This window comes from Chaetodon trifascialis, chromosome 14, assembly GCF_039877785.1.
Source record: "Chaetodon trifascialis isolate fChaTrf1 chromosome 14, fChaTrf1.hap1, whole genome shotgun sequence".
NCBI lineage: Eukaryota > Metazoa > Chordata > Actinopteri > Chaetodontiformes > Chaetodontidae > Chaetodon > Chaetodon trifascialis.
Window position 1 is genome coordinate 20,695,522 of NC_092069.1, and position 26,504 is coordinate 20,722,025.

General features: G+C 42.7%; 1 protein-coding gene across 6 annotated transcripts; it reads right to left on the reverse strand.

The window, feature by feature from the left end:
• Positions 1–148: 148 nt before the first annotated feature.
• nin (ninein (GSK3B interacting protein)) lies at positions 149–24,186 on the reverse strand. 6 transcript variants are annotated; one of them, XM_070978985.1, is made up of 29 exons: positions 23,951–24,186; positions 20,518–20,730; positions 19,473–19,566; positions 17,992–18,164; positions 15,834–15,879; positions 15,572–15,747; positions 14,871–15,017; positions 14,455–14,622; positions 14,141–14,277; positions 13,879–14,019; positions 13,437–13,611; positions 13,143–13,253; positions 12,915–13,004; positions 12,648–12,783; positions 12,431–12,552; positions 10,826–11,949; positions 8,074–10,440; positions 7,558–7,650; positions 7,393–7,462; positions 6,794–6,961; positions 6,590–6,706; positions 6,193–6,306; positions 5,815–5,961; positions 5,521–5,706; positions 5,273–5,407; positions 5,065–5,166; positions 4,705–4,797; positions 1,934–2,047; positions 149–1,126 (listed from the first exon to the last, which is right to left on the reverse strand). In XM_070978985.1, the coding sequence occupies exons 2-29, from the start codon at positions 20,707–20,709 to the stop codon at positions 914–916; spliced, it is 6,951 nt and encodes a 2,316-aa protein (XP_070835086.1). In that variant the 5' UTR covers positions 20,710–20,730; positions 23,951–24,186; the 3' UTR covers positions 149–913. The 6 variants fall into 6 exon arrangements, 5 of the variants coding, with proteins under 5 accessions (XP_070835086.1, XP_070835085.1, XP_070835089.1 ...); XM_070978984.1 differs by lacking the exon at positions 23,951–24,186 and adding an exon at positions 20,891–20,963; XR_011603031.1 differs by lacking the exons at positions 6,590–6,706; positions 23,951–24,186 and adding an exon at positions 20,891–20,963 and having other exon boundaries at positions 1,934–3,475.
• Positions 24,187–26,504: the final 2,318 nt, after the last annotated feature.

Here is a 26,504-nt window from a genome sequence, read left to right on the forward strand (position 1 = left end):
TTGATTGATTGATTGGTAAAAATTCTGAAAAAAAAAAAGGAATGCCATCACAATTACCCATATACTCCATTACCATGTACAGACTGGTAATCCTGCGGGGCCCAAACAGCAGCACAGACGAATGAATCCAGGAAGAATTCAAACCAAACACATTTCATGTATTTTATTATTTATACCTGGAACACAAAACATTACCCTGTTTTCAGCTTTAGTGCTCAGGCAGCAGCAATTAAAAAGACGAGGTCCTTCATTTGAGTAAAAGGCACAGCTTTACATGGCAAACTTTACATATTGCAACAGTTTATAGGACTTTCATCAGTTGGACGTAACTTCAGGCAGTGTTAATGACAGCTAATACCTCGAAAAGGTCAGCAGATTATTTGACTCTTCTGTTTACATGATGTTACGACCGACAGGTTTGTGTACAAAGGAGCTGGAGAAGAAAAGGACCAACAGAATTAATCTCTTTGACGACAAAGACAAAAGAACACTTACATAAAAAGTGCACTTCAGTATTGTTTTTTTCTTTCGAGAGAGGAATAGTGTCATGATTACTAGCAATAGCTAGTGCTTTGAAAATATATATATAAATTACTGTAAAATATCATGTTTTCTTTACAGTCCAACCTCACATTTAGTCCTTCATAGGTCCAACACAATATAATTATTTCTTCTTAAAAATACTGCATATTTAACAGTGAAATCCAGGCTTAAACATGATAAAACACAACAGAAAATGGCCTTTTTCATGTTCCTTTGGTTGCATCTGTTGCACAAGGGTTCAAAGAAAAATATGCTTTAAAAGACTTCTTAGTAAATAAACAGTGCATGTTCTGGTCAAATTTGGAGACTTGCATTTGCCATGCAAGTGTTGTCAGTGCGCCCGAGTACCTCTAGGTACTGAAGTGATACATCATTTGCATATGCGGAAAGGTACCGAGGTCAGGGGCGAGGGGTTCAGGTCACGCACTATCTTGTTCAGGGTGGAGATCTTCTCTTCCAGTAGGTAGTTCTTCTTCTCTGCAATTTTCTGCCGCTGCTCAGTTATCTCCAGAGCTTTCAGCAGCTGGTCGTTCTCCACATAAAGGTCTTTGATCAACACGTCTGCTTTGCCATTCTTGTGAAGCTACGAATGTCAGAGAAAAAACACATAATAAAGGCTCTGATCATTTCATAATCAATCTGCTTTGATGCACCGGAGCCTGAATGAAAACGGGCCAGTATTATCAGCTTGTGGTAGCTTGTTGCAACATATCGGTACTGACATGCACTGTCTGCCGGCCGGTAGGTGCTGCAGTACAGAGACGATGTCAGAGGTCATTTTGAAACAGTGTTCACGCTTCATTGTTCATTTTTAGTACATACAGCATCTTGGTCATACTTTTAAAGGTGTGCTTATCAAACTGTTCATGTTCAGGTTTATTCATTAGTGAGCTTAAAAGGTGTTTGTCGTGATATGTCACTGAAAAAGTTAAATTCCCTCCTGGAGCAAAGAGAAAGAGGTAAACTTTCCCAAATATGTCCGTGCTCGCCACAACCAGAGAAAACACGCGTTCAACGATTCTGTGTCTGTTCTCACAGGTCGCACTGTTTCAAGTGCATTTGTTACCTTGTTATGTGTAACGCCGATAAAGCTTATTTGAATTATTTAAATAAGAAGGCAACCTGGTTGTCACAACCTGCGGCTTCAGAGTAAACATTTGTTTTTCTCACACTGAATTTAATGCCTGACGAAGGTTCATGACAGAAATGTTGTGCCTCTGAAGAATTCATGTTAATCAGCCTCAGAAATCCAGATCTGTCACTGTGTTACTGTAAATCACAACATCTGAGGAAACAACACTCCATACTTTTTTCTCCACTGAAAAAACTGAATTAAAAATCTTTGCGGAAAACACTGGCTGACTCTTGGTGACGAGCTTTTTGAACTGACCTGGTCTTTCAGCTGAGCGACCTTCTCTTTGAGCAGCAGTTTGACGTTATACAGCGACAGCTCGACTTCCCTCATGCGCTCCTCCATATTCTTCATCTTCCTCTCCCTCTCATCCTGGCGAGAAGACAGTGAGCGATATCAACACATTGCTACAAATTCTACAAAACGATGATAAAAATTTGAATTTTCTTCCCGTCAAACAACTTACAGACCACAGTTTAATGAGCTAGATGCTTTATTTTGTCTTGATTTCTGCATTATAAATGATTTCTGGTACATTTCTAGGGAGAGGACAATCACTAAAAAAAATAAATAAAATATAAATAAGTATAAAATTATGCCATGTATTCCACAAACCTCTACAAAAATAATTTAATGCATAAATAAAGTAAACCCTAACATGATTCTATTAAAATAAATAACAAAATAATAAAACAAATAAAATACAATTGACTCTATGCATGGTGCAAAAAAGAAAATACTCACTGAGTGTCTCAAAAACAAAACACAGACATGATATTAATAAATATAATGACACATTACACTAATGACACACTACTGGGGACAAACAAAGATTTGGTTGACATGAGTTTCTATAATAAATACCAGATAAACATTCAAAGCTAACAGCTGTGTTTGAACAGTCCTTATGAAAACATGACCTGGAAAGGTGTGACTCACTTTGGTTGTGCAGCAGCGACAGACAGCCACACACAGAACACAGAATCAACACCAACAGACAGCTTGAAGAAACGTTCAGCTACGTGTAGTGTCAAACAACAAATACAGGCATAAACAAGAGAAGACAAGCAGTGAAAACTTCGAACCTTCTTTCAGAAGTCTCTAGAAACCCTGACTGACAGTAACATCACCTGACGACTGCAGGCTGAATTTGCTTGATTGTTAGAAAAGGCTCAGAAGGCTGTCAGGCACGAACCTCGCCTCGACTGAACACTCCTCGATGATCGTAAGGCAAGCTGTCACACAAGATTGAGATGTATGTACCCTGTTTCAGACGATGATAAATGCTACAAGTGCATAACAGAACACTGCCAGAAAATACACCCTGCGTTAAAAAGGTTCCCTGTATTTAAACTACTTTTAATGCACAGAGCAGAAAAAAGTCCTTACAAAAGTCAAAGTCTGTCAAGAAACGACACTGCAGTGTGTTTGTGCATCTTAAATTTGATACTGCAGGTCTGACAAACTTCACATATTCAATGGTAACGCCATTATTTAATCGAAATCCCATTGGGAAAAACCTGAGGAGCCTTTTCAGTGTTTTCCTGCCACCTAGCAGCAGAGAAATACAATTACACATACACGCCTTCTGAACGAGGCACTGCATTTGATCACAGTCTCCTGTCGGAATGCAGAAAGGACGGCATCATGTGCCACAGTCCCGACGCAGCAGAGGAAGAGCAGGACTGAGGAGAGCAGAAAAGAGGCTAAAGCGAAGAGCAGGGAAAGACGCTGGTGTTACAGTCCACCGATCCGCCTGTAGCTGTCTGCGTGAGCCGCCCACTGCTCCGGCATGGACCCCTGGAGAGAAAAGGCAGGTACACTTCACCACGGCTCCACCTGTCCTCTAATCCTACACACCTACACAGGCCTGCTCAGTGAACCGGCCTTCACAGATGGAGATGTGTGTTCAATATTATAGAACAATATGAACAAACACAGACAAAAAAAAAACCTGTGACTTGAGCAAATGAGCGGGTTTTTGCAATGACCTCATAATAAAGTGTCTTTTCAAGCTGCTTCTTGACGTTTTATTTCATAATGCAGCCTTTCATCACAAAGAGCTACTCATGTGATTGGCTGTTTCTTCAATCTGAATGATTCACATAAGATGACTTTGAAAAAACTGATTATTTGACAATTTCATGGTCATGTTACATATTGTGTCTGTATTTATTCATTTTTATTCACACCATACCATCTCATTCATTTATTTAATACTGACTAGCTTCATGCTGCAGATAAAGTGACACAACAAAAGGTCAGATGCTGTTAAAATACACAACCAGTGGGATGACGCCACTTACAGATAAACAAACTACGTCTGTGTCGTTGGGGAGAGACGGAGGTTTGTGCAATATGACTCTGACAAAAGGTGACAAATGGAAAAACAGCCACCAGGATCACACCACTGCACTGCAGTCCCAAGGTGGAAAATTAAATAATGATGATGAGGTCAGAAAGAGGAGGGACAAACACAAACTAAATACCAAACCCAGAAAGTAAACACGACAAAAGGAGATGACAGACAGGTGCTGAGGCGGATCTGTGACAAGCACCAAGACAAGGAGCGCTGCAAACCCAGCATTCAAGCAAAAATGAAGAAAAATAAACATAAATGAGGATTATCACAGTAAATGGCACTCAGCTCAGGTGTGTGACAAACGACACTTTTAAAACAATGTCTCATTGATTGAATGTTCTCTTTGATGCTGAACAGTTTCCAGCCACAAAGCAGATTATACAACAGAAAAGACATTTTTCAGCACCTGAATTGAGTGATTTATTCGAGTGGGGACACTTTGTGCACCAAAGTGACAGAAATACCACAGCTGTGCTTATATTTAACTCCAATTACATCCCAAAACAACCCAACAGGAGATGTAGGTCAGAGTTCTCTTCTTATAGCAATGAATGAATTTCTGATAACTTCGACGACTGATGGCTACAAAAGAAATGACGACAGTGACAGAAAAATGGCAGGAGATGAATGTAATACCAAACTGTGCAATGATGCAACTGTTCTGTACCTGCATGTTGTCCGGACCTTCGCCGCGGTGCTGTCCTCTGGGCATCCTGTGGGGCGATGGAGGCAGAAGATCCACCAAATGATCCTGAAATGTCTGGACAAAGCAGAAAAATGAATAAGCAAAGACAGCAACACAGAGGAAGAATTTATACAGTATGAGGCCGTTGTGTTAAGAGAAATCTGCCAAAAAAGCAGGGCAATTACAAAGCTGCACCCACGAGTGAACATAAGGAGAAAGACAGCACAGAACAAGCACTCTGTATGTTGAGGAAATAGCAAATTTGAATAAGATCAGTACAAATCTATACATTTTACTGTAAAACCACTAAAACAAGAGGAGAAAGTTGGGACCATGACCCACCTCTATCAGCTGTGCAGACAGTCGAGCCATTTGGGTCCTGAGTGCCTCATTCTCTTGCTGAAGCCTCTCCACCTCTGTGTGTCCCTGTCCTGCTTCACAGCCCTGAAACACACAAAGCACATGTCAAACAAACAAACAAAAAAATTAATTAAGACAACACATAATCAGCATGTTTAGAAGAATCAGGTTGGATTTATGTGGGTTATACCTTGGCGAGCTCCTTCTGTGCCTCGAGCTCCTGTTTCAGGGAGGCGTTCTCCTGCTCCAAGGCCTTCACCAGGGAGGACGGACCCTGCTGTTTGTGCTGCTTCAGAGACAGGATGGTAGCATCAAGCTGACAGACCTGCAGACAGAAAATAAAACGCTTTTCGATTAGCAGCATGGAGAGAGAATGCAACACAGATACGACTGGCGGTTTTTAAAAGTCGTAGCAGTTTGCTGTCGTCCTCAGCTCACCTTCTCTCTGGACTGCATGAGGTCTCCTTTGATGTTGCTCAGTTCTGCCTGAAGCTGGTCGTTTTCCTGTCTCAGCCGCTGCTGGTCCTGCTCCATCAGCCGAGACATCTCATCTCTGTACCGCTTCTTGCCCTGACTCTGATTCTGGAGACCACTCGAGTGCAAGGCCATCTCCAAAACGTGGTTCTGCGACAGACAAAGGCAAAGGTCAAGTCTACGGAGAAGAGCTGCGCTCCCTTCTCTTAAGATTTGAACGTCTTCAAACGCCACAAACATGAAACAAGAAAATCTTACTTTATCAGTGACATTTTGCAGCTGTTTTTGTAGCACTGCTACATCATGTGTGAGGGAATCCCTCTCCTGCTGCACAACACGGAGGTCTGACTTAAGACGAGTGCACTGATGGCTCACAGCCTGAAGAGTTTCATCCGCTGTCTTCACCTGCAGTGGAGGAAGGAATGCATTTGGTCCTGAGTGACGCCGTTTTCAGAGTTCAACTTGTTCCAGCATTAGCCAGGCTGCAAATCTGTTTAATTAGTATGAAAGCTACTGTAAAGTGTTTTGAAATAAGCCGACTCAGTGAACAGAAATGGATTTGTTCTGTTTTTAAACACGTTAGAAAAATATAGCGATCTAACAGAGACGATTCTGTAGCCTACAGCAGACTCTCACCCTCTCTTCAGCTTTGTCTAGCTGCTTGCGGAGACCCCGGGTCTCCTGATCCACACTCTTCCGCTCCTCCACCAGGTGACTCAGCTGACTCTCCACAAGGTCGACTTTGACTGCCTGAGAACCAGAAGATGACCACAGTTGGCAATGAAACAATCCTTTATGTAAACCTTGGCTGCTAAAACTAGATCACACCAAAATATCTCCGCAGATCACAGGTGCTTTCAGGCCAGAAATTGTTTCTTTTGTACTTTAGTTGCTCACAGTGAAATTGTTTTCGCTTACACTGTGAGTCATTTCATGGCTGGAGCAGGTGGTGTTAATGTGTTATCACTTTGTCTGTGTCATGCTTTGATTGGGTTAATGTGAGATCAATAAGCGTCCATGGCCTGATGCTCACCTTCTCTCTGAGGCCAGAGAGCTGCTGTGACAGCTGGGTGTTCCTCTCCTCCAGCTGTGCTGTGTCATCCAGAGCTCTGACCAGCTCTGCCTTCAGTGCAGACACACAAGCTAACAGCTAACACAAAACAGCCACTGATTAACTACTTGCTACTACCCCCCCGACACCATGACAACCATCCATCTGTTACACAACACTGTTTACCTCATTTTTCTCTTCAGCGGGGAACACCTCCCTCCTCTCGTTTTCCTTTATCAGCTCTGCCAGCTGCTGTCGTAGATTCTCGATGGCAGCAATATTCTGGGCATCTTTCTCGGACAGAAACCCATTGTCATCCTCCAGTTGCTGGTTCTGCAAACGCAGCTCTGAAATCTGCAGAGGAGGAGATGAATTGACAACTTGTTAACTGCCTCCACCTCCACAGTCCACCACTTTGTTCCAAACTAAAATATCTAAAAGGCTACTGAATGGATTACCATGAAATCTGGTGCAGACATTCATGTGTTCTCAGAGGATCAATCTCAATGATTCTGGTGATCCTGTGACTTTGCATCTAGCGCCATCATCAGGTCAAAAGTTTAATTTGTCCAGTACTGGTTTATGAAGACACTAGTGACTCATCAGCATCATTTGTACTTTGTGTTAGGATTTGATAGCATGCTAACATGCTAAACTAAAATGGTGAAGATGGTAAACAACAGCATGCACTTCCATTGTGAAAATGTTCGTATGCTGTGTTAGCATTTAGCTCAAGGCATCCCTGAGCTGCTGGCATGACTGTGTTTAAAAAGTTACTGCAGTACCTGTTTCTTGAAATTCTCCGCCGCCATTTGAGCTGCAATCTTCCCTTTTTTTAAGTGCTCCACTGTTTGTCTAAAATCAAAGATTCAAACAAAAAAATCAGTTTACTTGACAAAACAAAAATGAACCGAGGTGATCCTTTGTTAATCTCACAAACTGTTTCTTACAAAAACTCTTCCTCCCTCAAGTCCTCTTCCTTCAACACAGCAAGCTTTTGCCTGAGGACGAGGTTTTCTTCAGTGAGACGTCTGGCTTCAGATCTATTAACAGACAAAACTTCATTAGACAAAGTTAAAAAACTACATCCCATCTAGCTTTAACAAGCTATAATAAAACCATAAAAATCAGAACACACACTCATAATTCAGTGGGATGAAAAAATCACAACAGAACAGGTAAGAAAGTCACTTGCTACACACTGATTAAATGCATCTTATTCTATGATTTACACACATTGAACTTCCACTGCTGGTCTACAGGGATCAAAGCAGCACAAGTGTTCAAGATCTGTTGCATCGCACAAAGGGTTTAGGAACCAAATCACAGGGAGGACAAACAGCACTACGTTGTGCTTGGGAACAAAAAGGAGGACCGCTCTTAAAACTCAAAGCACCAAACGGATGGACCACCGAGAAGCCACGGGAGACACGGAGGGACGGGTTCCTAGTTTCTCTCCACATTACCTATGAGCCTGTGTTGTTTCATTTAATGTCTGCGACTTGTCCTGAAGCTCTGTGATGGCTCTGCGAAGGTTGGAGTTCTGCTTCTCAAACTCCTCACAGCAGTCGTCCAGATCAGCCGCTGCCTGAACTTTAAGCTCCAGCTGACTGGTCAGACCCAGGAGAGAGTCCTCAGCGGGGCTCTCGGACTGTCCGGCGTCCGGTTGGACTGCTAAAAGGATCTCCCCCTGCCTCTCCAGTTCACTGAACAACTCAGAGAGCTTGTTGTTCCCTTCTCTCATCCTGCCGATCTCATCCACCAGTGAAGTCTGCTGATTGTGGAAATCATGGAAAACATTCATCCTGCTTTCAAGGCTCCAAACTCTCTTTTCAAGTTCACTGTTTTGGTCCTTCAGTTTGGCATTTTCACACATGCAATCTTCATATCTAATCTGCAGATCTGTCATCTTTAAGGCCTTCATCTCCAACCCTTTGACATGCTCCATTAAAAGTAGCATTTTAACTTTGAGGCTATAGTTTTCATCCAGTAACTGGTGGCTGGCTTTGCTCTTTTCACTGTTATGAGCCAGAAGACTCTCGAGTATCTCTGTCTTCTGCTGAAGCAGAGAAATCTTCTCATGTAGGAGGATGTTCTCCTCTGTGGCAGAGTTACACAAAGCCTGTAGTTTAAGGAGAGAACATTCCCTGTCCTCCCAATCCGTGTCTTCATCTGGAGTTTCCAGAAAATCACGTGTGCATTCATCTTTTATGTTAGTGGTTAAACATTCACAGTCTGAGTCTGACACAAGTTCAGCTTCCTGTCTATGAGCGCTATCTGGGAAACAAGTAACCTCAGCATCCACCAAAGACAGCTCATCAGGGTCATCCATCTCCTCCAGTGCTGAAGGATCCACCACAGTCTCATGACATGGCTCATCTTCATGGGAAGGGCTTTCGTTGTCCAAAGCTGGTACATCTTGAGGTTTGCTTTCGTCCTCACATGATTCACGAGCTGCTTTATTCTCACCATCTTCATCCACATCAGCACCTTCAAACGCCTCGAGGGATGAAAGCGCCTTGCACAGCATCTCTGCGGAATCCTTTTTGGATTCAACATGTGAGTGATTTTCATCTGGAACCGGGGAGTCTGGGTGGCGGCCATCACGGGATGTCAATTCAGGGTCTTCATGTCCAATTTCTGCAGAGCAGCAGCTGACTTCAGGCTCTCCTTCAACTTCCCCGGCACTCTCAGGCCTTGTCTCATTATTCTCAGCAACAAAGGTGTCGTCGCTTTCAGCGGCATCCATCTTTACTTCTGCAAAGTTGTCTCCTTGATCATCACTGGTAGCAGGGACCTTCTCATCATATTCATTATCAGCACTAATCATATTTGCTGGACTTCTGTCCAGAATAACGTTATTGAGACAGATTTCAGGGGGTGGCAAACATGTTTCTCCAGGGTTCAGCGCCTCCTCCATAGAAGTGCTTATTTCATTTGATTCTTGCATTTCTTCTTCCTGAGCCTGTTCTGCAGATGACAAAGCCTGACTGAATGCCATCTCTAGTTCTTGAATCCTGAGTTTAAGCTGATCTCTCTCTGCTCTAAGATCTTCTCTGTCATTCTCTACATTATCTTCTAACTCTTTCTCTAGAAGAGATATCTGTTCCTGTAGCTCCTTCCTCTCAAGTTCAAAGTCCACCGCCGCCTGTTTAAGCAGCATCTCCAGCTCCTCCAGCTTCATCTTCAAATCATCGCGCTCAGTTAACAGTTCAATCTGCCTCTCAGACATGGAAAGCATCTCGTTGTTCTTCGCCTCGAGCTCTGACTGGCTGCTCAGGAGTTCCTCCCTCTCCAGTTTAAAATCTTCCACGGTTTGACTGAGCAGGAGTTCAGTCTCGAGCGCCTTCTTCTCAGACTGAGTGAGAAGCTCCTCTCTGGCTTCCAGGCTTTCTTGAAGGCGATTATGGAGGTCGTTCAGCTGCCTACTCAGCTCTATCTCTTTAGTCTGAGCCATGCTGATATAAGCATCTAGTTCATTTTGCAGTTGCTGGTTTTTCATCATAAGTTCTTTCATTTCCTCTTCATGAAGACTTTCTAGTTGATGCCGTTCTGTTTTCCACTGCTGATCCAGACTCTCTCTTTCTTTGTCCATGCTCTCCTCCATCGTCCTCCTTTGTTCCTCCGCCTTCTCAAGGGCCTCCTGTATCTGAGCCTCCCAGTGGAGCTTCTGCTTGACATGGCTTTCAGAAAGGGCCTTCAGCTCACTTTCATAGTGCTGTTCAAGTTTCCAAACATCGGCCTGAAAACGCTTTGCAACAGATTCTTGATCACCTGAGAAACGATCTTCTGCTTCCTTGATTCTCTGGGAGAAGCTGATCTCGATTTCCCTCCTGTACATGGTTATTTAAGGTTACAGCAACAGTTTTGAACTCTTAATAGCACAGCAAATGTTAAGATTTTTAAAAGAAATGACATTTTTAGCACATTTGATTATTTAAATTTTTGGGAAATGTGTTTTCTTGTTTTCTTACATGTATCTGTCCGCTCATACAGGGCTAAAGTCATTCATTGTGTTAAGCTAAGCTAAACAGCGGCTGCCATTATGGCTTCATCACAGCGAACAGATATGAGAGTGGTATCAATCTTTTCATCTAATTCTCTGCAAGACAACAAATTGGCTCATTTAGCAAAATGCCAAAACCATATTTCTGTAAATAATGCACGTTTTAAGGGCAAAGCATACAAAGTAAATACAAAAAAAAAAAAAAGTCTCACCTCTCCTCAGCGATGTCATCTCGTAATTTGTCCAACATGCTGCTCAGAGCGTCCCTCTCTCCATTGTGCTTGAGGGTCAGCTCCTTCAAGGCCTCTCGGTGGCTCTCCTCCAGACGAGCCCTCTCCTCTGCTATTAGAAACTCTAGCCTCTTCTCCTCCTCCTCCGTCTCAGCCTCAGCCTTCTCCCGCTCTTCATTCAGCCTTTCCTGGAGCATCCCTTCGTAATCCTCCTCCAGTTGCAGTCTCTCCCTCTCCCAGTCCTCCTTCATCTTACTCTCCCTCTGCTCAAACTGCTCTTGTAGCTGCGACCTTTCTTGCAGCATCCTATCGAGCAGAGCCTCCTCCTGACGCTCCTGCAGCTGGGCTCGTTCACTCTCCCACTCCTCCCTGAGCTTGCTCTCCTTCTCTTCTTGTTCCCTGACAAGTCTCAACATCTCCTCCTCCAGCAGCACCTGCAGAGTCTCATTATTCTGCTCATCCAGCTGAGCCCTCTCTTTCTGCCACTGCTCTGTCAGTTTCTCCACAATCTCATCACGCTCTTCCTCAAACCTCACCTCTGCCTCCTCTAGTCTGGCCTTCAGTTCATCCTCATGGCTTTGCTGCAACAGTTCCTTCTCCCTTTTCCAATCATTTAACAATCTCGTCTCCAACTCTGCCTTTTCTTCCTGTAATTTCATTCTCTCCTCTTCCAGTCTGCCTTCAGAAAGTTCGACAAGCTGCTCCTCCAGTTTCTTAATCTCTGCTACGTGTTGTTTCTTCAGCTCGTCCATCTCATTGACAAGGTTTTCATCCATCTCTGCCTGCTGGGCTCTGAGGGTCTTGAGCTGCTCCTCCAGGTCTGCAGTGAAGGTGTGGGCCTCTAGCAGCTGTTGTCTGAGAGTACCGACCTCCTCCTCTTGCAGCTTCTTGAGCTCTTCGCTCTCCTCGGCCTGCGTCTGCTCCAGACACGTCCGCTCCAGCTCCACCTGCTCTAGTTGGCTCTGGAGTTCCTGTGTGTGGTTCTCAAGGCTGGCCATCTCCTCCCTCAAAAGCTGCACCTCTTGCTGGTACTGGAGGGCTAAGGCAGCTTTCTGGTCCTCATGGGTCACCCTCTGCTTTTCTACCATCTTGTCAAATTCATTAATCTGTGGTCACAGAATGTAGAGAAAATGAATTGATAGTTCAACTTTTTTGGAAATGAGTTAGATGACTGTTATGTCTTCAAATGTGAAGCTATTGTCAGCAGCAGGTCAGTTTAGCTTAGCATAAAGATGGAAACATGGGGAAACAGCTAGCCTGGCTCTGTGCAAAGGTTACAAAATCCACCAACCAATCATTTCCAAGCTGGCTGTTTCCCCCATCTAAAGTCTTTCACTAAACTAATCATTGGTTGGTTGTAGCTTTACATTTAGCACACAGACACAAGAGTGGTACTGATCTTTACATCAAACTCTTTGCAGGAAAGTACCTTCAGAACTGTGATGCTTTCAACAAGACCAGATAAAGACCAATTAAAATATGACAGAATAGGCCATTCAGTATCTTGTCTCCATTCAAGCCTTTTTTTTTTAATTACAAAAAACACAAACACATCCTTGAAATATAAAAGGTATCTACAAGATTCACCTTGCTTTCCAGCTGGTTTCGCAAATCCTCCATTTCCTGAAGGTGCTGCTCCTTCAGCTGCTCCAACATCATCTCCGCTTCGAGGCTCATGCTGAATGGCTGAACCTCCTCAGAGCCAATACCTGCAAAAAAAAAAAAAGTTCAAATGTGGTGAAGATGGTGACATTTGTCAGAGGGTTTCTATGTCCTGATTATTGTCATGAACAGATGCACCCACCTGGATCAGACTCCATGCCAGGGCTTTTACTCTCCAGCTCTTCAGAGAGAGGCTTGTGGCAGGTCTGATGAACTCGACCAAGACTGTGGAACTCCTGCAACTCTGACTGCAGCTCGTCAATACGGTCCTGTAGTTCCTACCAAATGAGAGCACTAGGAGTTAAACATGTGTGTTATGCGTCACGAGTTAGTCATGCGTTTTCTTTTTTCCACCTGAATTTTGACTTTTCAATGTATCTTGCACTTTTTGTGATTTAGATGCATTTACCCTGTACTGAGCTTCATAGCTGTTGCGTAGTTGTTTAATGCGTTCCTCTTGGAGGAAGAAGTCTGCACTACCGGGGTCCAAGTCTCCAAACTAAAGACAAGGGAAAGAACATAAAAAATCAAATCATAAACAGAAAAACAAGCAGAAAACACAAAAATGTGCAAATATGTTCTAATAACTCCAACAATAGAGACAGTCAGTACTGAAAGGCCAAACATGTCTCTGTACCCTTTCTTTCATAATGTTCTCCATATTTGTTTGGAGTTTTGTAATTTGGCTTTGTGCTTCCACCAGCTTTTCGGCGCTGTCCAGCAACTCCATTTCAAGACGTCTATTTTCCTAACAATGAAGATACAGACAACAAAGGTTATGTTGGCAATTATCCATCAGGTTTTCTTTGGGATAAGCAGGTGATAATGTAATGTTTGGTGTGAAAAGCTAAGCTCTGTCAAGGTTCATCAGAGAGCTCTTTGTGCATTGATAAACAATCTAAAAACGAATCAGCACAAATCTTTCTGCTACCTTCACAGAGATGGAGAGGTGGTCTCTGAGAAAAGATTCATCCTCCCTGATCTTCTGGACCTCTCCTTCCAGTTCCTCGCGCTGCAGACTGGCTTGCTGCTGGAGCTGGTCGATCTCCTTCATCAGCTCTGATCGTACTGTGGCCAGCTTTTCTTTGTGGTCCTGTTCAAGCTTCCTGTAGACATTCAGGCACAGAGAAACAGTGTTAATGCTTACATGATGAATAATATTCAGGACAAAGAACACTAAAATAATTACTGTCAGTCACGTGACGACTATGTTGGATTTAGCAGGAATGGATGAGTTCATCTTTTAAACTGGTGACAACTATAATCCCTGAACAGTAACAGACGTCAGTGGACGGGGGCCTGTTACTGTGATAAATGTGGAGAACGAACCGCAAAAAAAAGGGGCAACGGGTTTAATCTGAGGGATGAATTACCTGAGATTGAGGTTATTTGTGTGCTCAATCGCAGAGTGATGCTCATCCACCTCAGTGGCAAGTTGAGTTTTTAGTTTCTCTGCTTTCTCCAGGTCAGATCGGATTTTCTCTTTCTCCCTGAGTTCTCGGTCTACTTGCTCCCTGACAAGAGAAAAACAGCAAAGATTAACCCATGACAGACGGCAACAGAAACAAACCAATATGAATACATAGCTAATATTTTAGATATATGAGATGCATTATAGTGGTGACTCATACTCACATAAGATATCTGATCTCAGCTTTGAAGCTTGCCAGTGCCGCTTGGTGAATCCCATTCTTAGTAACGAGCAGCTCATTTTCAAGTGCCATGGTGAGATCACTAAGGCTCAGTTTTCCATCTAGGCTGAAATTCAAAGCCTGCAAAGAAAAAAAGAAAAGAAAAAATAATTCTACATGTCTTTTTTGGGAATATTTTAGCAAATTCTTTACTTATTTGCATCACAAAGTAAACAAAAAAACTAATTTAAATGATAATAATAAAGACTGGTGACCACAGTCATAATTGGAGGAATACTCTTAAACACAGTGCAGCACCTGCAGGATCTCAGCACTGTTTTCTATTCCCTCTTCCATCCAGGCGTCCAGGATGTATTCGACCGGAGTGAAACCGGTACCGTCATCGAGGGTGGAGAAGAGACGCATGCCAATGGTGCTGGTCAGGGCGGATGGAGTGGCTATCCTGCGGCCTCCCTCATCAAAGGGCTGTATGGGAGGAAAAAAATGTTTTTTAACTAGAGAAACCAGAGTTAACTTGTTGCATTAAGGTGGACTAAAAGCAACCTCTTCTCACAACTGCAATTTGTTTTATGCACTCAAATGATACTTCATGATGTAAAAATAGAGAGATAGAGCTAGAACAGACAACAATCAAATACCAAAAAGGCATTGATTAACACAGGAATTACTGCACATCATGTGAGCTCAAAAAGCTCTCCAAACACAAGACGTACCTGAGTGGAGTGGTGGCGTTTAAGCTGTCTGTAGGGTGTGGAGGCGGACGGCGTCGGGGGTTTGTTGTGGTTTATAACCCTGGAAACAAACTCCTGAACATTCATCACTCCATCGCCGGTGAGACTGTGGAACACGTCCAGGTTTATCTGAAAAATAAATATTGATTTTTTTTGGTTGCAACATTTTCTGAAGAGACTATGTTTTCTTCATACTGTGTGGTGTGAGTGATTTGAAGGCTTAATCCATAATTTGTAGTGAATTTCACACGGACTAAAGCATTCAAGCAAAATAGATAAAAAAGGGTCATGATTAGTTGCTGAATATTTTGATAATCAATTATCATTTAAGTAATTTTCCAAGCTAAAATGCAAAAACATTTGCCTTTCTTGCTTCAAAAAGTTGCTGTTTTTCCTAGGGGGATAATAATAATAATTGAAGATGCAAATAATCAGTCATTGCAGCCATATGTGTGTATATGATATAAAGAATGTATATACACTGTTCTTGATGAAAAGGAGGACTTTCAATTGGGAGATTTTTTTTTGGTTTTGTTTTTTTAAAAATGGGGCTCATTTCAAAACAAGGAAAAACAAGGCAAAGCAGAAGTTTGAGGCTATTTTAACATCATTATGACCACAGTAACTTGGAGCTTTTGAAAAGCTGCCCTGAAACAACTCAACTCGTTCATTTTTAATCTCACCTCCAGGCCCAGGTGTTCACAGAGAATGAGCAGCTCAGCGTGGCCGGCACATCCGTCCCACAGTATCGCCAGCTCACCGCAGGCTTCGCGCAGCCTCTCCTCTAAACAGGTCGGCAGGGAAGCGTTGGATCCCCGCGGCGTGCTCGGCTCATCGGGGTTCCACAGATGCATCTGACCTGCACACAAAGTAAGAGACTGTGATCACCTGATGATGAAGTTGCATAAAGCCAGTTTTCTGAAAATACTGCGACTCCTGACGTACCCTCTGCCTCATACTCCTCTGTGCTTGTTTCGTGAGCGTTCCAGCGCTGTTAGAGACAAATACACACAGAGGTTAATGTCACAACCTTTAAATTACAGACAAACAGGTTTTATTTTATTGGAAAGAATAAATACATAAAAACTAATCTGTGAGAAAAAACAACTTAAAACATCCCCACAGGTGGATGTTCTCATGTGACAATCAGCTGTTTGTAAGTTCGAACATGTTTTTAGATGAAGAGAGGCTGAGTCTGGCTGCAAAAGAGGGGGGCTGGAGCACCCAACAAAAAGCACAAGAGAGCTTTTGTGATGGCACGAGCAGCAGGGACGCTCGGTGGGCAAATCAGGAGTGGCCGGAATAATAGAGAAAATGTGTCCTGACAGGCACTTTTCTTGATTTTTAAACGTTTTAAAAAATTGTTGTTGTTTTTTTTTTACTCTTAAAGTCCAATTTGAGCAGCAGAGTTTTAAGATTTTAATGTTTTTGTGCTCGTCAAGAAATATGAAATGAGGACGGTCTTATTTGGGTGTGACCCGCGGTGCTCCGACCCAATCCCAGCGTGACCGTCCATTGTTTGGGAGGCAAACAGTGAGGGAATGAAGAACAGATGGGATCCTGCAAGTGGCGTTTTGATGCATGGTGCATAGGCATCCGAGAGGGTGGGGGTAGTTGGGCTCATTGTTCCTCTGTCACAGTCCTGCACCCTCCTCCTCCCAAAGCACCGGGCCTGCAGAGCCCCCTGACCCATCCCCATCTGCTGGACCCCAGGCCGGACATTGTAGCATTGTTGCAACCTAGATTAGTCAATACTAAGACACGCTTCAGTTCAATGTCGCGGATCGCGTTTGTTGGTGCTGGCAGGCATCTGGGGTGGAGTCAGGAGCACAGACAATACACAGAATATTAACACATCCATCCGTGCACAAGCTGAACTGCCCATCATTATACCGTTTTGGTGGGGACTTTTCTTTGTTGTGATTTATTCTGCTGCAGCACATCCATGCTCGCACATTCAGTCTGGCATTAGTATGAAAAATGAACCTGCTCTCTAAAGGTCACAGCAATCAGTATTTACCAGAAACTTAAACACATTGCTGCATCTGATGATTATTCTCATTCTCTGTTAAGTTTTTAGTCAATGAGATGTCAGAAAATGGGGAACCCAGTTTCTTAAGCTCCAGGTGATCCCTCCACCTTCAGAGGTGTGAAATTTAAAATGAGATAAAATAGAAAAATTAGAAAACTCTCACATCTGGAGCTGGAACTAGCAAATGTTTGATATTTTTATTGATAAATTACAAAGGCTAGTTGACAAGTTTCTGTTAATCTGCTCAACCATTAACTGTCAGCACAGCTCGACCACTTTTAAGCCAACGAGATTTTCAGGACAAAGTGGGACGTCTCGTTGGCTTCAAATTTCTCCCTGACTTGCGCTGCAGGCCATGGATGCAGAAAGTGTGAGCTTAGACCTCCCTACATATGTCAAACAACTCTCTATGTCAGCAGTGAGGATAATCCAAGAGGATCAACCAGAGGAACCATGCAGAGTGTTCAGCTGTGCATGGCCATGACTAAACACCATACAACTCTGACACAGAAGCATGTCGCATTCAAGCCACTGCTGTCCTCTCCAGACAATGACAGGCATCCCCTGTCAATCTTAAATAAAAGGAAGGAACCATAAACACTCCAATCAGGGGCTGCCTCTCTTTTTATCTGCTGAAAACTCTGATCTGTTTGCACACGATGAAGTAAATTCCTAAATCACTGCGCTGTCGCCTTGACGACTCCGGACAAAGTTCAACTCAACACGATCGCATCATGGAACACTGAACCGACAACACTGTGACGCCACACTAACATGGCAGATGCAGGTTGATTACCTGAGGCTTATTAAACAGTAAATATGCTCGCAGTGTTATTTGCAGACAGTGCTGCGTTGTTATGCAATGAACAGAGCTTTGTGAATCCTGCCTTTGAATGTGTATGTTGCATTTCAGGATCTGCCCTGCATGCCACTAAGCTGATTAGCTAAGAATAACGCCTCGCTGCCAGTCACTGGCTGCCAAGAAAGCACAGTACACTCAAGGACAGGAGGCGATAAGTACGGCATCCGAGTGTCTGAAGGTTCAGGACAGTGCTGGTCTTAGCCTTTTACCTCACGCTTCCTGGGAACACCTGAGTCATAGTTGTCCTCCAGATCCTCCTGCTCCACTGGATTTGCATTTCTAACTTCGGACAAATCTGAAATAGGCTCTATGAACTCTGGGGTGGAGCGGCGGCCATAGCGTTTGCTGCCCTTCACGAACTTTGGTTGGATCTCGGGAGACTCTGAGGAGATACAGTGACAAGAAACTGTCAAATCAAATAAGTCATAGTTACTTGCGCAGCACTTGAAAATGAGTCACCGCAGTAAGGTTGGCAAAGGACACTTTTAAATACAGAAAGAAAAAATGTTCAATGACTAATTTCTGCCGCAGCCTTCAGCAGCTATTTCTAAAAAGCAACTTCTCTAAAAGTGGTAACCAAATAGTCTTTTAAAGCCACACGTTCCCATTTGTTTGAATGAAATGGACATGAAACTAGAAGGCTGACAGTGTCTGTGGGAACTCAGTAGGTTTAACAGAGTTTATGATTCATTCACAGCATGACATACAGTAAATATTGACCAGACACCCTGTATATTCTGTCACTCTTGTGTGATGACTAGTGTGAGATGATACCCCAAAGAAATACAATAACAGCCAAAACCACACTGGTATTGACCAGGAGTCTGAAGTGTTAATTCACCAAAAAGAAGAAGTGGGACTCTGTAAAATGTAATTCAAACCAGAATGCAATCATATACAAACGAGCAGTGTTCCTGAGCCCATGCATTAATATCCTTCATACAATCATGTGTTCACAAAGTGCTGAACCTTATTCCATCCTTGTTTTTGAACGACTGAACCTTTCCAGGATGCCCCTTTCATACCCAATCATGATACTATCACCTGTTACCAATCAACCTGTTCACCTGTGGAATGATCCAAACAGGTGTTTTTGGAGCGTTCCACATCTCTCCCAGTCTTTAGTTGCTCCTGTCTCAACTTGTTTGAAACATGTTGCTGCATCAAATTCAGAATAAGCAGATATTTACAAAAATCTAAGAAGCTGAAGAGGTCAAACATTAAATGTATTGTCTTCGTATGGTTTTAAACTGAGTATATGTCAAGAAGAATTAGCAAGTTATCATATTCTATTTGTCCCACCTTTTTTTGGAAATTGGATTGTATAAACAAATGTTCCCAAGAATAACTCCACAATAAATCCACTCTTTGTGTTAACTACATCTACAAAACAACAAACTGTGCCAGCGATCCGACCATGACGGTGCAAACAGTTCAACTGTCGGCTAATTGGCTTTGTGACTGTGCTTTTGGCTCTGTGCCTCTGTATGTAGATTTAGAGCTGAATCAGCATGAGGGCTGTTCCACTAGGTCACAAGTTACCTTCTTCACTTGTTCGCTTTATTGAATGGAAAAAGTCTCCATTAAGTTCAATACCAAACTGACACTGACATAAATTACAGACTGGGTTAATGATACTGCTTCATGCTTTGCACTCATTTTCAGGGCAACACCACAATCCAGACCTTACCTGGTTTTGACGAGGTCTCCTCTTCTGCTTGTGGTGGCTCAATAGTTGATGACAATATCTGAATCAGTGCATTCTTGAATTGGTCAAAGTCAACCTGAAACAAGAATTACAATCTTAGATAAATGTGATAAAATACAACCAGTATGTGAAGCAAGGAATAAACAAAATAAAAGTTCATGAAATTCCTCAGACTGGATGTAATTCTCCATGTGTTGGGTGGAGGCTGGGTGTCCCTGGATGTCTGGGTGGAGGAGGGTTTGCAGAGCAGGAGCAGGGAGGTCACACTTCAAGAATCAACAGCTGCTAACCCTGAATATGGTGATTTTCTTTGTGCGTCGAGGCCGGCGGCTGCCGGCTTTTCGTGGGGGTTTTTCTTTTTTGACTTGATTGTTGGATGCCATGAGTCTGCTATAGTTCTGCTGCTCTGCTAACATTTACGCCCGCCCACACACACCCGCCAATGCGAGACAATAGCCATCCGTCTGTCCACACGCTTATATACAAACACGAGTTGATGCAAAAGTGTGGAGGTAAGCAATTTGGAACACATCTCATCCTTCCACTTTAGGCTTAAGGTCAAAACTACACACTAAAGATCCTGTGGCTGTGTAATGCATTTTACACAATCTGAAGTCCAATCGTACAGATTAGACCAGTGTCCTTTCTACTTCATACATTTCCAAATGGATCAGCCTCAAAGAAATGCATCTGTGAATGGTGATTAGCCGGCTTGGTTGTCCTGACGACAGACACCTGGGATCAGGGCTGATGGGGGCACATTTTCTCCTCAACAAGACAGCTAACAAAGCCCCAGAAAGACTGGAGACACAAAGACCTGAAAGCTGGAGTGGCTCCACGCAGACATCTACCAAATTCAAAGGACGCAGAGGACCTCGGGCACAGGAAAGCCAAAAGGCCAGGACTTAGACGTACATCAGAAAAGGAACAATAATAAGCCTGCAAATACAATTTTTCTGAGCAAATTACTTCAAAAGCTAAAGATAAAGACGGCCGCTTTTTTTCAGCGGCAGAGGAATAAACTCACCCGGCCAGTGAGGCGGTCCTGGTTCTGCAGCAGTGTCTGGAGAAGAGCAGGTGTGGCATCATCCAGGTGAAGGGACTGGCAGAGGTCGGCTAGTTCCTCCGGGCAGAGAGAGCCGGAGCCGCTGGCGTCAAAACTGTTAAAAACTTCTTTTAGGCGCTCCTCATAGTGGTCCTGCTCCTGGGTGTCATCCATCCCACAGGACAGCAACCTGCCCTGAACGAAAACAGGACAGAAAAACATTTGTGTTTATCTGCCAGAACGACAGCAGAAACCAACTCAAAACACTGCTACAAAGGAAAAATCGACATCAACACAAGAGCAATGTCTTCACTGTGAATTTACAGCGTGATATATCCTGTTAAAAGACACTCACAAAGGGGGGAAACATCTATCTCAACAGCATGCGTTCCTAACAGCACCTTCATCTGAGAGTGACGCTGAGCGAGTGACTGAGCTTCCAACACGCCGCTCCAGCGTCATTTGTGGTGGAAGCTTTCCCTAATCCAATTACAATGATTAGACAAACAGGTAAACTGACAAGTCTGATACTGACCATGACTCTCTTTCCATGCCTTCAGCAGGGATGTTTCATGAGCCATGTAAAACAATCTGAGGAACACGTGACGGGGAAATTTCACCTCTTATACACAGTCTGATGTAGTTTAAACACATCGTATTGTATTGTTATAGATAGTATCAATAAATCTAATATGAAAATGTAAGTGCATTTAATTTAGAAATCCTGATGTTAATAATGATTAAAATAATAAAAAGCAGCATGTTTGAAGAATTTAGACTAAATGCTAACTTCGTAGTGGTGATAAAGACCAAGGACAAAGTGGCACTGAACCAAGTGGAACAAGCAGCCAGGAACTAATTGGGAAAGTTTCCCCAAGGCCTTGAGCCAACATTCAGCGGCTGGCAGCATCAGTTACAGACACAGGGACAAAGTTAACTTTCTATTCAGATGCATCATTGCTGTAATTGAAAAACAATGAGAAGCATTTGACAGAGAGCAAAACCCTTTTGTGGTCCTAAACAGAAGTCTGGAGTCCAGTTCAGCATGATCCCAGAACGCACAGAAAGCCACACTACGTTTCTGAAGCTGTAACATGAAACGCAAAACAATGATTCCTGAGTGAATATTTAGGAAGGTAATCCTTACAGAAAGATGAACGCAGGAGGTTTTCATGGGTCAAAACAAGAAAAGACGTTGTATGACTAACTTAAGCAATGACATAACTTACAGACGCAACAGCCCAGCTCAGCCACCTGAAGCTTAGGGAAGGTAAATGTCAGTTAACATGACTGGAAATAGCAGTGAAGAGCTGAGCAGAGAAAAGCATCTACTTCTATTTTCACTGACAAAAACTTTCCACTAATTTCACGTGTGACTGTTGCAACATGTTTCTGCAAGCGACATGCGCTGCACTGCAAAAGTGCTGGGTCTGCTGGGAGCGGTCCTGCGTTCCTATAGTCCCTCCAAACTTTTTTTTATGCTAAATTATTAATTTTTTGCTGTTGGACAAACAGGTGTCTCACAAGCATCACATGTGGGCTGTTTATGAGATTATTAAGTTTAAAAGATTGAGCAAATCATTACACCTACTGGGTCAAAACTTCCCAGTTTGGGCCTAAATGTCGATACAAAGAAGAGCCTCCTGACCCCTGCTTTTCCAGCTGCTCTCAGCAAGATCATCAAGCTCTCGGCCAGGTGTCCCCCACACCCCAGACTCGGGGTACCCATTCACCACAGACAATAGAGACAAAAACCAAATCAGTATTCTGCATCTGCACATTCGAGCAGCTTATGAGATGCAGGAAAAATCACGGCTCAGCGGTGCGGCAGCTTGTCAAAAGCGCATAGTGAAAAAACAAAATAAAACCTGTAATGAAGCAAGAGGAGATCCAAATAAATGGTTTTTATTCATAACAGCACTGGCCTGACCTTACGTCAAGTTTTGCCTAAGTTTCACCTCACAACACTTTGCTCGTGTTGTTGCACTGATTCGGTTTGCGTTCTCCAAGTCGCCTCTGAGCCAATTATCCTGGTAACCCTCCCGCTCGCCTCGGTCACAGCGGCTCAGGGTGTCCGAGGTTTGACAGCTGTTGCGGCCAAAGAATCGCTCTAGTCCAGGTCACAAGAAGGAGGTTAATCCTTCACATCATCCCAGCATTGACCGCCACTGGTCTGATTGGTAATTTTCACCAACAGATGTCAATCTAAAAAGCGTAAAAAGCCTGTTTTGGCCATGCTGGCTGTTCTGGAATTGGAGACGATTATGGAACAGAAGGTTTCCTGCATTTCAATATTATCCCTTATTGTCTTTTAATAGAATCATTACAGAAATTATACAGCTGTCTCTCTCTGCAGTGATAACAGGAGAACTGTCTGAGGCTTACAACGTGTGATCAGGAAGCATTTTCAGGGCAATATTTGGGGAATAAGAAGAGTTTGGATTAAGCATTTGACCCATACCACTCTGAAGCACAGTTTACCTTAAGTCTGTAATTGATTTATTTCTCTAATTTTTATGACTTTTGTGCAAATATCCAGTGCTCGACCTGATATCTATCGGTTATCCTCATGCAGCACATTCTTAATCATACTGCATTTCTATTACCTTTTCCTTTACTACACCTGCACAAAAACTCTGGACACTTCTTTGCAAAGTGCATTGCACACATATCTGTAGCATCTTTCACACTTCCATTGAGGACCTCATTAATTACTCATTTTAATCAATAAACCCCGATGAGAGCATTTTCAAACTTCTCCAGATTCATAGCATCCATCACAGTGCTTTCTTTAGGATGCTATAAAGTCAGTAAATTCGGTGCTACAGTGTGTTTAAGTTTGAAATAAACTATTGTCGATGCCACAAATCGTTCATACAAACCTTTAACAGCTTTGTCACAAAATCACAAACTTTTAAGGATTTTCAAGTCAGCCTGGAACGATGCTAACAGGAAACGTCAAAAATGAATGCTCATGTTAAATATGCCAAATGCACACGGTCTCATATTAACGGTGATTTAGTAAAATAGTTAATCCTGTAAAATCACCTGTAGGAATTCAACAGTTATGTCAATAATGTCTGAATCCTTTTTGTTCCACTAACCTCCTGACTGGTCCTCAGAAAACTGTAAAGTCCGTTTTTGGGAATGATAAAAACCAGCCGTTAACCAGCCGCGCGGTGGTTTAGCTAGCGGTTGGTTAAGATGGTTAAAGCGCGACACTCATAGGAAAGTGATGGGCTATGCTAATCCGGCTAATTTATCAGCGGGCATGTCGGAAGGAAACGGTCGGTCAGGGCTGCCGCTGGCTAACATCATCCCGAAATTTTAAGTTAAAAACTGCGGGGAACACAGAAGAGGAAGCACCCGGGAAACAAATATTGTTGGCTAAAAAAAAAAAAAAACAACCACTCACCAAAGTCTCCGAACTTGGACGACAGTTGGCTCCCTTTCCAACTGAAGTTTGGTGATAAACTAAACGCGGAGGTGAAATAAACTTTTAGAACATTTCTCCGGAGCGGCGGTTCCCCCGCAGGTAAACGGTTCCTTTCGTTAGTTGTCAGAAAGCGGCCGCTTGTTCGGGCTTCGTTGGAGGGTTTCTTATTTCCAAAAAGCGGCGCAGAGTTAGTCGCTTGGTCCGGCGGCCGCTTTGTGTCCTCGGCTGTGTATCATCCTCCTCTGGTCTGTAGCGGATTTTGAAAAGCGGCTGATAGAGGAAGGGGCGGCGACCGAGAGCCTGCGAGGGCCTGACTGGCCGCAGTCCGGCCCCCTGTGGACCAAACCCGCACTGACTGACTGAGGAGGACCCACAGCAGCACCAACACAGAGCAGACACGCTGTCCCAAGATTTACTTCAGTAAAAGTACACGACTGCTGGATTCAAAATATACTTAAAGTACCATAAGTAAAAGTACTCCAGAACGACCCATTTCAGAATAATGTTTAAGATATCATTGGATTATAATTATTCGTGCATTAATATGTAAGAATCACGACGGTGGACAATTGAAGCTTCACATACTTTATCTGCTGAGTACCCTATGAACTTCACTCTGTGGATCAACAAAGTTTTATCAGTTTGATGAAGTTTTATAATCTTATAAACCCTTCAACTGTAATATTCCATCATAACTTATTTGTTGATGATAATTTGAATCTGCAGAGAAAGAAATAAATATAGTGGAGTAAAAAGTACAATATTTGCTTCTTTTTTTTTTTAAATGTAGTCCAGTGGACGTATATTGTAGCAGAGAATTGAAATACTCAAGTAAAGAATAAGTACTGTGCCTATAAACTGTACCTAAGCACAGTATTTGGAAACACATCTTATACATCAGATCATTTTATTGATCATTTTATAAGACAAATCACTTTGTAAAAGATTAAATCACTGATTTCCAACCACTTGTGACCTAAAAATTAGTGCTTTGGTTCAAATGTTGGAGAGTTATTAGTTCATCCAAAGAGTCTTTTCCCACATTTCATTTCGAGAAGTGTTTGAGGCTCAGAAAGGTGAAATTAGCCAACATTTCACGGAAAAAAAATCAAAGATTAAAGAAAAGTCCAATAACAGAAAACACATTCGTACATCAGAACTTACTTTCTTTTTCTTTTGTCTCCCATTAATCATCTCATGACCCCTCAGATTTATCTTGTGACCTCTTGCAGGGCCCCGAGCCCCAGATTGGGAACCACTGTATATAGAGTCGTTAAAACACCTTGAGCAGCTAAAACAGTAAAATACTTTTACTTTTACTAATTCACTTTTAATACTCTCAGTAAATTTATCCTATAATACTAATTTACTTATTTTAGCCCTAGCAGAATGTTAAACACAAGGCTTTAATGGAGTATTTAGGTATTGGTACTTAAATAAACTCAAATAAACAGGTGCATCATCCATCGCTGTCAGGTGTTAGTTGACGTTCAAACTGTAAGATCCACCCATTCTTGAACCCAACTACCTCTATGTTTTACGCTATCATGTGTCAAACAAATATATGGGCTCATATGGCAGAGCAGAGCACAGTGTGTACACTCTACACAAAATACTCTGCCAATAACACTGCAGGCTATTTACTTTAAGTTTAAGTTTAAGTCTAAAGTAGCATAAAATGTAAATACTCAGGTAAAGTACAAGCACCTCAAAACTGTACTTAAGTACAACACTTATATGCATTTCTTTTCCACCACTGGATCGTGGACACAAAGTTTCCTGATTGCTCTGTAGAGGGCGCTACTGTAACAAACTAAATCCAGTGCCTGAGTATAAAGAAGGACATCTTTCAAGTACTGTGCTTAAGTGCAGTTTTCATGTTCTCAGATAGATCTTATCAGGATGGAGGTGCAGTAAAAGTAAATGTACCCTCCCTTGTTCCACTCTCTTGTCCAAATATGATCACCTCTGGCTCCAAAAAACAAAGATGGTGGACGCTTTTGGGTGTGCAGCCTGGCACTTTGTCTGGTAATGCAGCCTTTGTTGGTCAAGACACAAATTTCACAGGTGGATAAGACATTATTTTTAAGATGTATTAAAATATAAATATGAAAAACACACTCATTTGAAGGTCAAAGAACCTCAATACCCACAATGCCTTGCAGTGCACTGTTGGGACCTGTCAGCTGGGTGTGTTCTGTTTTGTTGAATGGCAGAATAGATATACGTGATAGGGGCATTTGTATCACCAAACATTTGTTCCCATGCTGGTTTTGCTGGGTTTTTTTGGAATGAATTTGTGTCTTTGTCCTCATGCTACTTGTAAAAAGAGGACTTTTGTGTCCTTGGACATGCTCTCTACTTTAATCGATAGCCTTAAGCAGGTTTCTCCTTGATGACATGTTTGATACTCTCTCTCAACTGTGAACCAATAGCAGCAGAGATCTGATCAGTGGCGGCTCCTGACAAATTTCTCAGGGGGGGCAACTGTTGCGATGATGGCTAAGATGACCCGTTCAATGAGTAAAATAAT